The sequence below is a fragment of the Engraulis encrasicolus genome, chromosome 1 (genome assembly GCF_034702125.1).
Source record: "Engraulis encrasicolus isolate BLACKSEA-1 chromosome 1, IST_EnEncr_1.0, whole genome shotgun sequence".
NCBI classification, from domain to species: domain Eukaryota; kingdom Metazoa; phylum Chordata; class Actinopteri; order Clupeiformes; family Engraulidae; genus Engraulis; species Engraulis encrasicolus.
In genome coordinates, this window is record NC_085857.1 from 43,744,903 (window position 1) to 43,761,418 (window position 16,516).

Genomic DNA, 16,516 nt, shown 5'->3' on the forward strand with positions numbered 1-16,516 from the left:
TGAAAGGAACTTGGTGTGAAAATATTAGTGATACATCAAGATTCACTGAAGTACGTTGGCTGGCATCGTAGAGATACATCCGGAGTAACTGAGGGAGGCTGTTGCTGAATTTAGGCTGCTATCTTAGTAATGCCTCCTATTCAGAAGTAAACTCATGGTGCAAGTACATAACTAGCACATGATATTACACAGTGGTGTACACCATTTACTCCATTGTATCTTATGAGGTATAGGTGACAAGCACTAAAAACCAAACAAGGATCCACCACAATTGTGATCCAACCAGCTGATCGTAAGACAACACATAGGTTCTACTGGTAACTCAGATAAGTTACCTCTGTTGGATGGAAACTGTGTTGTTTTGTTTTATTGCTTTTACTTTTAAAACCTTTGACTCCTCTGCTCCTAGTTGTGAAATCTAATGTAGGCCCAATGTGTGTGTGTGTGTGTGTGTGTGTGTGTGTGTGTGTGTGTGTGTGTGTGTGTGTGTGTGTGTGTGTGTGTGTGTGTGTGTGTGTGTGTGTGTGTGTGTGTGTGTGTGTGTGGTGTGTGTGTGTGTGTGTGTGTGTGTTTGCTTAGTTTGCTCAAGACCCTGACGAAGGACCGAGCATCCGTTCTGATTTGAACGATGATTACAGTCTGCTTGCGGTAAGCTATAGAGTGAATAAAGTTGACGCAGTGAGGAATTTGTAAAAATGCATTGATGCGTTTGTACAAGACGTCAGTGTGGGGCAACAACAGATTATTACCATGGCATGGATTTTTTTTTTCCCCCTTGATTTTCAAAACAGTATATTCATTGTTATTAATGAACAATTAGTAATTAATTCAATTAATAGAAGAGCTCTGTAACCTGGTGTCTGTTACAAATACTATCCAGTGACCCAATTAAGTGTGTGTGCGTGTGCATGTGTGGGTGTGGGTGTGTGCGTGTGTGTGTTTGTGTGTGTGTTTGTGTGTGTGTGCGCGCGCGTTTGTTTGAGAAGGCCTTCAGTGACCCTCGTCTCAGGAGAAACTTGAGAAAGCCAACCACCACCGCCAAAGGCATCGACAATGCCAGCCTCCGCCCAGTGCGGAAGCTCACAGTGATGGTGCCGACATGCTGGAACGAGCCCGCGGACAGCCAGGAGACCTCCGAGGAGGAAGACTGCCCGGCCTCCACTGACCATGAGTCACCCGTCCTGGACATTGCTGCAGCTGATGCATCTGCCGACTCCCCTCAGCAGCAGACACTCACCCAGCAGCTGCTGCAGGACCAGGCTGTTGTTGAGGAGGACGCAGCCGAGCAACGTGATGGAAGTGGAAGTGGGGTCTGTGTGGAGGAGGGCGCACAGAGAGGAGAGAAGAGGGTCTGCTGCCCTTTCCTGAGACGCCTGGGCAAGACCCTCAGGAGCCTAGGACGGAGAGGTAGGAAGGTGGAGCCCCTTAGCATTCCCCAGACCATGCAGAAGGACGCAGCCGAGCGACGTGGTGGAAGTGGAGCCTGCGTGGAGGAGGAAGGCGCTCAGGAAGGAGGGAATGGGGTCTGCTGCCCTTTCCTGAGACGCCTGGGCAAGAGCCTCAGGAGCCTAGGCAGGAGAAGCAGGGGACATTGAATCATCATGACATTGAATGTATTGGTTGAGGGGGCCCTATCAGATGACTTTGTCCCGGGCCCAGCCAAAGCTGTCAACGGCCCTGGTTGCACCTCTCACCCCAAGACTCCCAAGCGCTCTCCAGAGGGACTGTCTTATGGTAACCCCCTGCACCCCACCTCTGCTGGCAGGTTCCAGGCTCTCCAGCCCCTCTGCTGGCTGCCTGCAATGAGCGGCTGGTAGCCTACTTCCCCAACTTGCGCTGATGTGCCTTCTCGATCCTCTCCTCCCAGGGTACCGGTCACTCAATCAAAGCCACCTGCTTTGTTGTATCATCATGGAGGCTGGGATTTACAACCCCACTGTATAGCTCTAATGGGAACTTTGCAGAAGAGATTAAATAAACTCCACTGGGGTTGAACCAAAATGAAATACAAATTAAAAGAAAGAAAAATAAATAAATATTGCCCATATCCTTTTTCCCCACATACTTTGTATGGATTAGTAAGTTATTTTCCACTTTGTATACTCCTTGAATTATTTACTGACGTAGGCCTACTTACTTACTTTAGTATCTTCTTCATACTGTGAGTTCAAGAAATTCAAGGAAACACATTAAAAATCGCAACAAAAATCGCACCTTTCACTTCATGCCGCAACAAAATCGCAACAACACAGTAAGAAGCTCGCAACTTTTATCGCGATTTTCTGGAAATCCTCGTGCACCATCTGGCAATTCCGACCGCGATTTTTTGAGAAAATGCCCGCGATTTCCTGGTGGGACTGAAGAATATGCCCATGCACCAACAGAGTCTGGTGTCTACCATGGGCAGGAGAAGCTGTCCTCTCCTTCGGGATTAAAGAGAAAATTAGAAATAATAATAATAATAATAATAATAATAATAATAATAATAATAATAATCATAATAATAATAATAATCATAACAATAATAAACAAACGTTGAAACATTGTGCATAGTAATAATAATGACTTAAAATAAAATATTACATTACACTACATATCATTTTCAACATATAGCCTACCTACCCAACATATTTAGACAAAAAAGGGATAAGATAAGATAAGTGTTTTGAGTGGAATTGACTTTACCCTAAAGACAGATTTGGTCAAATGCTATGCAATTTGCCATAGATGGACTTCACCCAGGGTCCTTCTTCTTTGATTGTAGCCCTAATGTTGCCCTAAGTCTGCAGCCTATGGGTATTGTATAGGTACTCTAGGTGTAATGTATGTACTGTCTATGTCTAATTGTATATGTCCACACCTAAAGTCTGTCTATGTCTGCATTGGAAAGTAAGAAACGTACTTTCAATTCTTAGTATGACCAGCGCATGTAGGCTAAAGAAATTGACAATAAAGCCGACTTGACTTGACACATTCCACGTACTGCAACAGGAAAATAGGCCTACGTAAACTTACGTCACTTTGCAAATAGGCTTATATAATAATCGGGAAAAAAGTTATTTATTTGATGAATTCCCACTTGTATTTTTTCCGATAAAATACTCAAATTGCATTAAAATAGGCCTACTGTATAGCTTAGTAATACCAAATTCACTGATTGTTCAATTAGACTATCTGCAGGCAAATTTTGAATCCTATCTAACTTAGCACAGGGGGTAGGAGTTTTAGAAATATAGAAAGTTCTGTATGTGTTGTTTCCTCTGACCAGTAGGTTGAACCAGAGACGGTCCATTAGAATTAAAAGAATCTTTGGCTGAACCACCAACAACTGATGACGTCATAAAGAATGTGTGAAAGCATTGTGTCATAAAGGATTAGAGAATGTTAGTAAATACAATGTTCATTAGTTACGTTTGGATGAGACTGACAGCAGCATAGTGTTATGAGAAGTGATTATTGTGTTCACAGATTTTTGTCCATTTCAGGATTGTGGCCCACTTAATTTATGTATTCTTTTGCATCATTGTTATTTCCCTTTTTAACTTTGTTTGACATCCTTTTTTGAATCCACCACATCTCAGGTAAGACATTTGTGTAATCTTGGTATTTTTAAAGAAACAGAGCATATAATCCGTCTGCCTATAATTCCGTGGCGTAGTCTACTTTTTTGAGGTTGGTATACTGTATTTGAGCATTTTTTTGTGGTTGGTATACTGTTATACTGTGCTATTCTAAACATTGAATCAATCAATTGTAAGTGGGTATACTGACATCCCTGACATTTTAAGGTGGGTATACTGCGTATACCTGTCTGCTTCGTACACCACTGCTATAATTGTGCACATGCAATATTTTGTTACAATTACTTTTTTTGAGAGGCAAGGGAGCAGTGAGGGGAAAACATGGTTTAGCCTTGGGCAACTTTTTAATTTTAATGGATGTGAAGGTCACACATAGTTTACTCAACTGCTACTCTATATCTAGTTTAACAAATAATTAGGCTGGAAAAAAGAAGTAATTAAATAGTCTATTTTAGGGGAAGTGGTTATAAGGGAAACACCAATGGGCTATGGCTTTGAAACTGCATTGGCCAATGACATCGCATCGCACACACTGGCATGGGATACCAAATCAGCCAATCACAATCAAGAACAAAACACAGTTATGGGCTGAATCTCAAATGGTGCACTTGTGCACTTTAGTGTTCATGTTTCAGTAAGTGTGCCGTATTAGTCACACACTGAAACATAGTGCCCAAAGTGCACCAGTGCGCCATTTGAGATCCAGCCTTAGATTGCCAATATGACTGTGCAGGATGTAGGCCTCCAATCAATGGTTTCAACCACTACTTCCATTGGCTTCAACAGTGTATTCAACTGATGATGTTGGTTCCTAAGGCAACAGTTATGACATAATGATTGCAGGTGCATCAAGTTGCATCATAATCAGTTGCTGTTCCTGACTCTATTCACATTCTCTGTTGTTACCTATGCACCATTTACATAAAATGTATAGTTGTAGTAAGAGGTAATATATTTTTGAATTAAATCATATCATTTAAACCAAGCAATTGGAGGAGATAGGTAAGGATATCTACCGACAGAACTCCTTAATATATTTGTTAATGCTTATATATTTATGTATTTATTTATTCAGACACTATAAAATAATCAGATATTGTGTTGTGTTGTGTTGTGTTGTGTTGTGTTGTGTTTTGTTGTGTTGTGTTGTGTTGTGTTGTGTTGTGTTGTGTTGTGTTTTAGCCCATCATGAGTGATGGGGAGAGTGTGAGTGATGAATGCAGCGATGATGTGTCCACCATCAGCCTTATATCTGAAGCTCCCAGTGAGGTAAGATCTGCTGCCACTGAATTTACAGCAGCTATGTAACAATATTTTGCACCAAATAACATACACTGGGATAATGCAAATGGACTGCCTTCAATAAAATATCTTGTTCCTTTACTTAAAGGGAGACCTAAACCACATTACATAACATTAGCGCAGTGTTTCCCACCAGGGGGCAGTACAGCCTCCCAGGGGGCGTTGGAGAGCGGGTGAGCGGGCGTTTCTTATTGTCATGGGTGGCATTAGTCAATTCTTTTATTTTTTTAATACTAAAGGGGTTGTTTGCAGGCTTATGATGAGGTCAAGGGCGTTGGAAGGCTTATGATGAGGTCAAGGGGGACGTTGGAAGGCTTAGGATGAGGTCCAGGGGGGGTGTTTGTTCAATAAAGGTTGTGAGCCTCTGCATTAGCCCATTCACTCACAGATGCCTCCTTGCAACTTTTTTTTTGCTCTACACCACCCAGGGAATCTCGTATTTTCACAGTAATTAATTATAATTCATGTTTTAGCCTCTGACTTCGAGTGAAGAATCGAGCATTGGTGCCTCCAGCCCCAGCCCCATCTCTGAAGGTCCCAACAAGGTAAGGCAAAGAGCTGTCAGCAGCGCTGACATGATCGTTCTACCAATTAGGCTACTCTGGCCTTGCTGTTGCCGTGCAAAACTCCAGTCAATTCACTTTACCCTCCATGTTGATTGGGTTATATTATCTGGGAGGATTGCTCATGTTGCAAGAACATATGTCAATCAAGTCAGCAATTGGGTAAATAGGAACTTGGGTTCACTCCTCCCAAGAGTCTAATCTTTTCTCAATTTGGCTGTTTCAAACCAATTTTATAAATGAAATTAGTCCTATATTATGACAAGGTTTTTTACTTTTTGTTCACTGTGTTTAAATCTGTCTTCCATGTACTTTACCTACTATGCATTCTATTTTAGCCCACGAGTGAGTCTTTGAGCCAGGAGGACTGGAGCAGAGAGGCTGACATCAGCGCTTCCTCCAACGAAAGCACTGTCTCTGTAGGCCCCAGCCAGGTAAGACGTGCAGTTGAAGCCACTGAAGCCCTTTGATGGAGATGGACCGGTGATCCCACCACTCACTGTTTGCTGAAAAATCATCAATATTTTCATAACTACATTGCTTTCCCAATACTCAGCGTGACTGATTAAAACATTTATTACAACATCACTACCATTTTGGTTACATTTTGGAATGTCTCTCTCTCTCTCTCTCTCTCTCTCTCTCTCTCTCTCTCTCGCTCTCTCTATCTCTCTCTCTCTCTCTCTCATTGATGTAGGTACCTCAGCCTCGTCTTCCATCAGCCAGAGCCCTCCCACCTAGAGGGGTGAAGAGCTGGACGAGGCCTGGGGTTCGTGATGACTCAAGAGCCGCAGACAGCAACGCATGCTTGGGAGATGGCACAAGCCTTAGCGACGTGAGTAGCAACGTCTCTAACCACTGAATACATTTTAGAGTGAGTGTGAGTGTTTGTGTGTGTGTGTGTGTGTGTGTGTGTGTGTGTGTGTGTGTGTGTGTGTGTATGTGCGTGTTTGTGTGTGTGTGTGTGTGTAGTGTGTGTGTGTGTGTGTGCGCGTGTGTGTGTGTGCGTGTGTGTGTGTGTGTGTGAGAGAGAGAGAGAGAGAGAGAGAGAGAGAGAGAGAGAGAGAGAGACAGAGAGAGAGAGAGAGAGAGAGAGAGAGAGAGAGAGAGAGAGAGAGAGAGAGAGAGAGAGAGAGAGAGAGAGAGAGATTTAATACTCATTCATGGGACCTCACCACCAGAACATAACAGTACAAAACATGATGAGGAAGATGATAAGGGGTTAAAAATACACAGGTCAATGTCTGCAATCTAGGCCCTACATTAACGCATTTGGTTGATACCTAGATCAACTAATGCAGCTGCATACAGTAAGTTCAAGGTGACATACCGATATTTGTCTCTGTGAGTATGCACATGGACATGAGAATTATATTTGTATGTGTGCTCAGGTTGAGGGCGATGACGATGATGAGATCTGGAACGCTATCAGAGGCATCACGAACGCTGGAGACTGCCATCTCAGTGACGCCTCCAGCACTGAGGTAGGCTGCGCATTGTACAGTGTTTTCACACCTGGTCCCTTTCAGCCATTTAAGCGAACTCAAAGCTATGACTCAGCACATACGTGTTATACGTACATTTCTGCACATATGTGAATGCTGCAGACCTTTAATGAAATAGTCTCAGTGCGGTTCGCTTAGAACAGTGGTTCTTAACCTTTTTTCTTGAAGCACCCCCCAACCTGTGCCAAAGACAAGCCGCGCACCCCCAACCCAAACGTCTACAAGTGTGTACGCTCTAAAAAAACAATTTAACAATGATTCTTGCTTTAGACATTAATCAATACTCTAATGACTACATTAGGTCCAAATCATGTTTTAATCTGGTCTTGATTTGGCCTAATTATAATGTTTGGAAGCAGCCCGCACCCCAGGTTAAGAACCACTGGCTTAGAAGTCCTGACAAATTACACTTGTGACTGGGTGTTATCCTATCACTGGAGTAGTGCTCTGGAGGAGCGAGTGTGATCAAAAAGAGAACTGACACACTATCAAAAAGCCTAAAGGGACCAGAAAGAGCAGCTGGTTCTTTTCATAATAGACTCACAATATGAAGAAAAACTGAACTGAGTCCTTTTGCTGTCTGTCAGTTGTCTTTTTGGTTCACTTAAAGGGGACTGAGTTTGGTGCACTGAAAGGGAACATACTAAGGGTAAATATTAGTGATACATCAAGATTCACTGAAATACGTTGGCTCCAGAGTAACTGAGGGAAGCTGAGGTTAGGCTGCTATCTTAGTAGTGCCTCCTAGTCAGAAGTAAACAGCTGATCGTAAGACAATTACACAGATCTACTGGTTACTCAGATAAGTTACTTCTGTTGGATGGAAACTGTGTTGTTGTTGGTTTTTTTTTTTGCTTTTACTTTTACTTTTGACACCTCTGCTCCTAGTTGTGAAATGTAATGAAGGCCCAATGTGTGTGTGTGTGTGTGTGTGTGTGTATGTGTGCTTGGTGTGTTTGTGTGTTTAGTTTAATCAAGACCCTGACGAAGGACCGAGCATCCGTGATTTGAACGATGATCACAGCCTTCTTGCGGTAAGCTATAGAGTGAATAAAGTGACGCAGTGAGGTGTGAGGAATTTGTAAAAATGTCATTGATGCGTTTAAGTACAAGACGTCAGTGTGGGGCAACAACAGATTATACTACCATGGCATGGATTCATTTTTTTCCCCCTTGATTTTCAAAACAGTATATTCATCGTTATTAATGAACAATTAGTAATCAATTCAATGAATTAATAGAAGAGCTCTGTAACCTGGTGTCAAAAAATACGAAATATATCCAGTGACCCAATTAAATGTGTGTGTGTGTGTGTGTGTGTGTTTGTGTGTATGCGTGTGTGTGTGTGTGTGTGTGCGCGCGCGCGCGTTTGTTTGAGAAGGCCTTCAGTGACCCTCGTCTCAGGAGAAACTTGAGAAAGCCAACCACCACCGCCAAAGGCATCGACAATGCCAGCCTCCGCCCAGTGAGGAAGCTCACAGTGATGGTGCCGACATGCTGGAACGAGCCCGTGGACAGCCAGGAGACCTCCGAGGGGGATGACTGCCCGGCCTCCACTGACCATGAGTCACCCGTCCTGGACATTGCTGCAGCTGATGCATCTGCCGACTCCCCTCAGCAGCAGACACCCACCCAGCAGCTGCTGCAGGACCAGGCTGTTGTTGAGGAGGATGCAGCCGAGCGACGTGATGGAAGTGGAATTGGGGTCTGCGTGGAGGAGGGCACACAGAGAGGAGAGAAGAGGTTCTGCTGCCCTTTCCTGAGACGCCTGGGCAAGACCCTCAGGAGCCTAGGACGGAGAGGTAGGAAGGTGGAGCCCCTTAGCATTCCCCAGACCATGCAGAAGGACGCAGCCGAGCGACGTGGTGGAAGTGGAGCCTGCGTGGAGGAGGAAGGCGCTCAGGAAGGAGGGAATGGGGTCTGCTGCCCTTTCCTGAGACGCCTGGGCAAGAGCCTCAGGAGCCTAGGCAGGAGAAGCAGGGGACATTGAATCATCATGACATTGAATGTATTGGTTGAGGGGGCCCTATCAGATGACTTTGTCCCGGGCCCAGCCAAAGCTGTCAACGGCCCTGGTTGCACCTCTCACCCCAAGACTCCCAAGCGCTCTCCAGAGGGACTGTCTTATGGTAACCCCCTGCACCCCACCTCTGCTGGCAGGTTCCAGGCTCTCCAGCCCCTCTGCTGGCTGCCTGCAATGAGCGGCTGGTAGCCTACTTCCCCAACTTGCGCTGATGTGCCTTCTCGATCCTCTCCTCCCAGGGTACCGGTCACTCAATCAAAGCCACCTGCTTTGTTGTATCATCATGGAGGCTGGGATTTACAACCCCACTGTATAGCTCTAATGGGAACTTTGCAGAAGAGATTAAATAAACTCCACTGGGGTTGAACCAAAATGAAATACAAATTAAAAGAAAGAAAAATAAATAAATATTGCCCATATCCTTTTTCCCCACATACTTTGTATGGATTAGTAAGTTATTTTCCACTTTGTATACTCCTTGAATTATTTACTGACGTAGGCCTACTTACTTACTTTAGTATCTTCTTCATACTGTGAGTTCAAGAAATTCAAGGAAACACATTAAAAATCGCAACAAAAATCGCACCTTTCACTTCATGCCGCAACAAAATCGCAACAACACAGTAAGAAGCTCGCAACTTTTATCGCGATTTTCTGGAAATCCTCGTGCACCATCTGGCAATTCCGACCGCGATTTTTTGAGAAAATGCCCGCGATTTCCTGGTGGGACTGAAGAATATGCCCATGCACCAACAGAGTCTGGTGTCTACCATGGGCAGGAGAAGCTGTCCTCTCCTTCGGGATTAAAGAGAAAATTAGAAATAATAATAATAATAATAATCATAATAATAATAATAATAATAATAATCATAACAATAATAAACAAACGTTGAAACGTTGTGCATAGTAATAATAATGACTTAAAATAAAATATTACATTACACTACATATCATTTTCAACATATAGCCTACCTACCCAACATATTTAGACAAAAAAGGGATAAGATAAGATAAGTGTTTTGAGTGGAATTGACTTTACCCTAAAGACAGATTTGGTCAAATGCTATGCAATTTGCCATAGATGGACTTCACCCAGGGTCCTTCTTCTTTGATTGTAGCCCTAATGTTGCCCTAAGTCTGCAGCCTATGGGTATTGTATAGGTACTCTAGGTGTAATGTATGTACTGTCTATGTCTAATTGTATATGTCCACACCTAAAGTCTGTCTATGTCTGCATTGGAAAGTAAGAAACGTACTTTCAATTCTTAGTATGACCAGCGCATGTAGGCTAAAGAAATTGACAATAAAGCCGACTTGACTTGACACATTCCACGTACTGCAACAGGAAAATAGGCCTACGTAAACTTACGTCACTTTGCAAATAGGCTTATATAATAATCGGGAAAAAAGTTATTTATTTGATGAATTCCCACTTGTATTTTTTCCGATAAAATACTCAAATTGCATTAAAATAGGCCTACTGTATAGCTTAGTAATACCAAATTCACTGATTGTTCAATTAGACTATCTGCAGGCAAATTTTGAATCCTATCTAACTTAGCACAGGGGGTAGGAGTTTTAGAAATATAGAAAGTTCTGTATGTGTTGTTTCCTCTGACCAGTAGGTTGAACCAGAGACGGTCCATTAGAATTAAAAGAATCTTTGGCTGAACCACCAACAACTGATGACGTCATAAAGAATGTGTGAAAGCATTGTGTCATAAAGGATTAGAGAATGTTAGTAAATACAATGTTCATTAGTTACGTTTGGATGAGACTGACAGCAGCATAGTGTTATGAGAAGTGATTATTGTGCTCACAGATTTTTGTCCATTTCAGGATTGTGGCCCACTTAATTTATGTATTCTTTTGCATCATTGTTATTTCCCTTTTTAACTTTGTTTGACATCCTTTTTTGAATCCACCACATCTCAGGTAAGACATTTGTGTAATCTTGGTATTTTTAAAGAAACAGAGCATATAATCCGTCTGCCTATAATTCCGTGGCGTAGTCTACTTTTTTGAGGTTGGTATACTGTATTTGAGCATTTTTTTGTGGTTGGTATACTGTTATACTGTGCTATTCTAAACATTGAATCAATCAATTGTAAGTGGGTATACTGACATCCCTGACATTTTAAGGTGGGTATACTGCGTATACCTGTCTGCTTCGTACACCACTGCTATAATTGTGCACATGCAATATTTTGTTACAATTACTTTTTTTGAGAGGCAAGGGAGCAGTGAGGGTAAAACATGGTTTAGCCTTGGGCAACTTTTTAATTTTAATGGATGTGAAGGTCACACATAGTTTACTCAACTGCTACTCTATATCTAGTTTAACAAATAATTAGGCTGGAAAAAAGAAGTAATTAAATAGTCTATTTTAGGGGAAGTGGTTATAAGGGAAACACCAATGGGCTATGGCTTTGAAACTGCATTGGCCAATGACATCGCATCGCACACACTGGCATGGGATACCAAATCAGCCAATCACAATCAAGAACAAAACACAGTTATGGGCTGAATCTCAAATGGTGCACTTGTGCACTTTAGTGTTCATGTTTCAGTAAGTGTGCCGTATTAGTCACACACTGAAACATAGTGCCCAAAGTGCACCAGTGCGCCATTTGAGATCCAGCCTTAGATTGCCAATATGACTGTGCAGGATGTAGGCCTCCAATCAATGGTTTCAACCACTACTTCCATTGGCTTCAACAGTGTATTCAACTGATGATGTTGGTTCCTAAGGCAACAGTTATGACATAATGATTGCAGGTGCATCAAGTTGCATCATAATCAGTTGCTGTTCCTGACTCTATTCACATTCTCTGTTGTTACCTATGCACCATTTATGTACAATTTATAGTTGTAGTAATAGACCTATATTTTCGAATTAAATCTTATCATTTAAACCAAGCAATTGAAGGAGATAGGTAAGGATATCGACCGACAGAACTCCTTGATATATTTGTTTATGCTGATATATTTATGTGTTTATTTATTCAGACACTATAAAATAATCAGATATTGTGTTGTGTTGTGTTGTGTTGTGTTGTGTTGTGTTGTGTTGTGTTGTGTTGTGTTGTGTTGTGTTGTGTTGTGTTTTAGCCCATCATGAGTGATGGGGAGAGTGTGAGTGATGAATGCAGCGATGATGTGTCCACCATCAGCCTTATATCTGAAGCTCCCAGTGAGGTAAGATCTGCTGCCACTGAATTTACAGCAGCTATGTAACAATATTTTGCACCAAATAACATACACTGGGATAATGCAAATGGACTGCCTTCAATAAAATATCTTGTTCCTTTACTTAAAGGGAGACCTAAACCACATTACATAACATTAGCGCAGTGTTTCCCACCAGGGGGCAGTACAGCCTCCCAGGGGGCGTTGGAGAGCGGGTGAGCGGGCGTTTCTTATTGTCATGGGTGGCATTAGTCAATTCTTTTATTTTTTTAATACTAAAGGGGTTGTTTGCAGGCTTATGATGAGGTCAAGGGCGTTGGAAGGCTTATGATGAGGTCAAGGGGGACGTTGGAAGGCTTAGGATGAGGTCCAGGGGGGGCGTTTGTTCAATAAAGGTTGTGAGCCACTGCATTAGCCCATTCACTCACAGATGCCTCCTTGCAACTTTTTTTTTTTGCTCGCCACCACCTCGTTTTTTCACAGTAATTAATTCTAATTCATGTTTTAGCCTCTGACTTCGAGTGAAGAATCGAGCAGTGGTGCCTCCAGCCCCAGCCCCATCTCTGAAGGTCCCAACAAGGTAAGGCAAAGAGCTGTCAGCAGCGCTGACATGATCATTTTACCAATTAGGCTACTCTGGCCTTGTTGTTGCCGTGTAAAACTCCTGTCAATTCACTTTACCCTTAATGTTGATTGGGTTATATTATCTGGGAGGATTAGTCCTACTCATGTTGCCAGAGCATGTGTCAATCAAGTCAGCAATTGGGTAAATAGGAGGAATTTGGGTTCACTCCTCCCAAGAGTCTAATCTTTTCTCAATTTGGCTGTTTCAGACACATTGTATGAATGAAATTAGTGCTATATTATGACAAGCCTTTTTACTTTTTGTTCACTGTGTTTAAATCTGTCTTCCATCTACTTTACCTACTATGTATTCTATTTTAGCCCAAGAGTGAGTCTTTGAGCCAGGAGGACTGGAGCAGAGAGGCTGACATCAGCGCTTCCTCCGACTCCAGCACTGTCTCTGCAGGCCCCAGCCAGGTAAGATGTGCAGTTGAAGTCACTGAAGCCCTTTCATGGAAATGGACCGGTGATCCCACCAATCACTGTTTGCTGAAAAATCATCAATATTTTCATAACTACATTGCTTTCCCAATACTCAGCGTGACAGATTAAAACATTTATTACAACATCACTACCATTTTGGTTACATTTTGGAATCTCTCTCTCTCTCTCTCTCTCTCTCTCTCTCTCTCTCTCTCTCTCTCTATCTCTCTCTCTCTCTCTCTCTCATTGATGTAGGTACCTCAGCCTCGTCTTCCATCAGCCAGAGCCCTCCCACCTAGAGGGGTGAAGAGCTGGACGAGGCCTGGGGTTCGTGATGACTCAAGAGCCGCAGCAGACAGCAACGCATGCTTGGGAGATGGCACAAACATTACAGACGTGAGTAGCAACGTCTCTAACCACTGAATATATTTTAAAGTGAGTGTGTGTGTGTGTGTGTGTGTGTGTGTGTGTGTGTGTGTGTGTGTGTGTGTGTGTGTGTGTGTGTGTGTGTGTGTGTGTGTGAGAGAGAGAGAGAGAGAGAGAGAGAGAGAGAGAGAGAGAGAGAGAGAGAGAGAGAGAGAGAGAGAGAGAGAGAGAGAGATATTTAATACTCATTCATGGGACCTCACCACCAGAACATAACATACAAAACATGATGAGGAAGATGATAAGGGGTTAAAAATACACAGGTCAATGCCTGTAATCTAGTCCCCATATTAAGTAGGTTGACCAACATGTGTGTTTGGAGCACCACCTTAGGGCTCCAGAGCTACACACACAGAGGTCTGGTAGAAACCAGGCTAATATGATGCCTGATCAACGGATGCAGCTGCGTAACTGCAGTAACTTCAATGTGACATTTTTGTCTCTGTGAGTATGCACATGGACATGATCATTACATTTTTATGTGTGTGCTCAGATTGAGGGCGATGACGATGATGAGATCTGGAACGCTATCAGAGGCATCACGAATGCTGGAGACTGCCATCTTAGTGACACCTCCAGCTCTACTGAGGTATGTTGGCATTTTAGGTTGTTTTCACAGCTGGTCCCTTTCAGCCATTTAAGCAAACCCAAACCTGTGACTCAGTCAGCACATAATGTGTTATATATTTCTGCACATATGTAAATGCTCCAAAGCGTACCCAGACCCCTCGGAAGTGAACCATATTAAGTTCACATGGTCTCAGTACGGTTCGCTTAGAAGTCCTGACAAATTACACTTGTGACTGGGTGTTATCACTTGAGTAGCGCTCTAGAGGGCCGTGTGTGATCAAAAAGAGGACTGACACATCATAAAAGCCTAAGAAAGGAACCGGAAAGAGCAGCCGGTCCTTTTCATAATACACTCACAATATGAAGAAAACAGAACTGAGTCCTTTTGCTGACAGTTCTTGTTTTGGTCCAGTTAAAGAGGATTGAGTTTGGATCAATGAAAGGAACTTGGTGAGAAAATATTAGTGATACATCAAGATTCACTGAAGTACGTTGGCTGGCATCGTAGAGATACATCCGGAGTAACTGAGGGAGGCTGTTGCTGAGGTTAGGCTGCTATCTTAGTAATGCCTCCTATTCAGAAGTAAATTCATGGTGCAAGTACATAACTAGCACATGATATTACACAGTGGTGTACACCATTTACTCCATTGTATCTTATGAGGTATAGGTGACAAGCACTAAAAACCAAACAAGGATCCACCACAATTGTGATCCAACCAGCTGATCGTAAGACAAGTACACAGGTCTACTGGTTACTCAGATAAGTTACCTCTGTTGGATGGAAACTGTGTTGTTGTTGGTTTTTTTTTTGCTTTTACTTTTACTTTTGACACCTCTGCTCCTAGTTGTGAAATGTAATGAAGGCCCAATGTGTGTGTGTGTGTGTGTGTGTGTGTGTGTGTGTGTGTGTGTGTGTGTGTGTGTGTGTGTGTGTGTGTGTGTGTGTGTGTGTGTGTGTGTGTGTGTGTGTGTGTGTTTGTTTAGTTTAATCAAGACCCTGACGAAGGACCGAGCATCCGTGATTTGAACGATGATCACAGCCTTCTTGCGGTAAGCTATAGAGTGAATAAAGTGACGCAGAGAGGTGTGAGGAATTTGTAAAAATGTCATTGAAGCGTTTCAGTACAAGACGTCAGTGTGGGGCAACAGGAGATTATACTACCATGGCATGGATTCATTAACATCATTAACAATTCTTAATCAATTCAATGAATTAATAGAAGAGCTGTGTAACCTGGTGTCAAAAAAAAAAAAATATATCCAGTGACCCAATTAAGTGTGGGTGTGGGTGTGTGCGTGTGTGTGTTTGTGTGTGTGTTTGTGTGTGTTTGTGTGTGTGTGTGTGTGTGTGTGCGCGCACGTTTATTTGAGAAGGCCTTCAGTGACCCTCGTCTCAGGAGAAACTTGAGAAAGCCAACCACCACCGCCAAAGGCATCGACAATGCCAGCCTCCGCCCAGTGCGGAAGCTCACAGTGATGGTGCCGACATGCTGGAACGAGCCCGCGGACAGCCAGGAGACCTCCGAGGAGGAAGACTGCCCGGCCTCCACTGACCATGAGTCACCCGTCCTGGACATTGCTGCAGCTGATGCATCTGCCGACTCCCCTCAGCAGCAGACACCCACCCAGCAGCTGCTGCAGGACCAGGCTGTTGTTGAGGAGGACGCAGCCGAGCGACGTGGTGGAAGTGGAAGTGGGGTCTGCGTGAAGGAGGGCGCACAGAGAGGAGAGAAGAGGGTCTGCTGCCCTTTCCTGAGACGCCTGGGCAAGACCCTCAGGAGCCTGGGACGGAGAGGTAGGAAGGTGGAGCCCCTTAGCATTCCCCAGACCATGCAGAAGGACGCAGCCGAGCGACGTGGTGGAAGTGGAGCCTGCGTGGAGGAGGAAGGCGCTCAGGAAGGAGAGAATGGGGTCTGCTGCCCTTTCCTGAGACGCCTGGGCAAGAGCCTCAGGAGCCTAGGCAGGAGAAGCAGGGGACATTGAGTCCTCATTACATTGTATGTATTGGTTGAGGGGGCCCTATCAGATGACTTTGTCCCGGGCCCAGCCAAAGCTGTCAACGGCCCTGGTTGCACCTCTCACCCCAAGACTCCCAAGCGCTCTCCAGAGGGACTGTCTTATGGTAACCCCCTGCACCCCACCTCTGCTGGCAGGTTCCAGGCTCTCCAGCCCCTCTGCTGGCTGCCTGCAATGAGCGGCTGGTAGCCTACTTTCTCAACTTGCTGATGTGCCTCCTCAATCTTCTCCTCCCAGGGTACCGTTAACTCAATCAAAGCCACCTGCTTTGTTGTATCATCATGGAGGCTG

At 43.7% G+C, this 16,516-nt stretch overlaps 1 protein-coding gene across 3 annotated transcripts in view; it reads left to right on the forward strand.

Moving 5' to 3' along the window:
* Positions 1-9,469, forward strand: part of LOC134435598 (uncharacterized) — a 10,087-nt gene extending 618 nt beyond the window's left edge. The window contains exons 1-8 of one of the 3 annotated variants that reach the window (XM_063184688.1): positions 3,284-3,581; positions 4,764-4,850; positions 5,357-5,428; positions 5,785-5,880; positions 6,144-6,281; positions 6,838-6,930; positions 7,920-7,985; positions 8,333-9,469. In XM_063184688.1, coding sequence (XP_063040758.1) covers positions 4,770-4,850; positions 5,357-5,428; positions 5,785-5,880; positions 6,144-6,281; positions 6,838-6,930; positions 7,920-7,985; positions 8,333-8,941 — 1,155 coding nt within the window. In that variant the 5' untranslated portion in view covers positions 3,284-3,581; positions 4,764-4,769 and the 3' untranslated portion in view covers positions 8,942-9,469. Of the gene's footprint in view, positions 1-3,283; positions 3,582-4,498; positions 4,584-4,763; positions 4,851-5,356; positions 5,429-5,784; positions 5,881-6,143; positions 6,282-6,837; positions 6,931-7,919; positions 7,986-8,332 lie in introns of those variants that run through there. The other 2 variants (XM_063184805.1, XM_063184747.1) reach the window with 2 other exon arrangements.
* Positions 9,470-16,516: the final 7,047 nt, after the last annotated feature.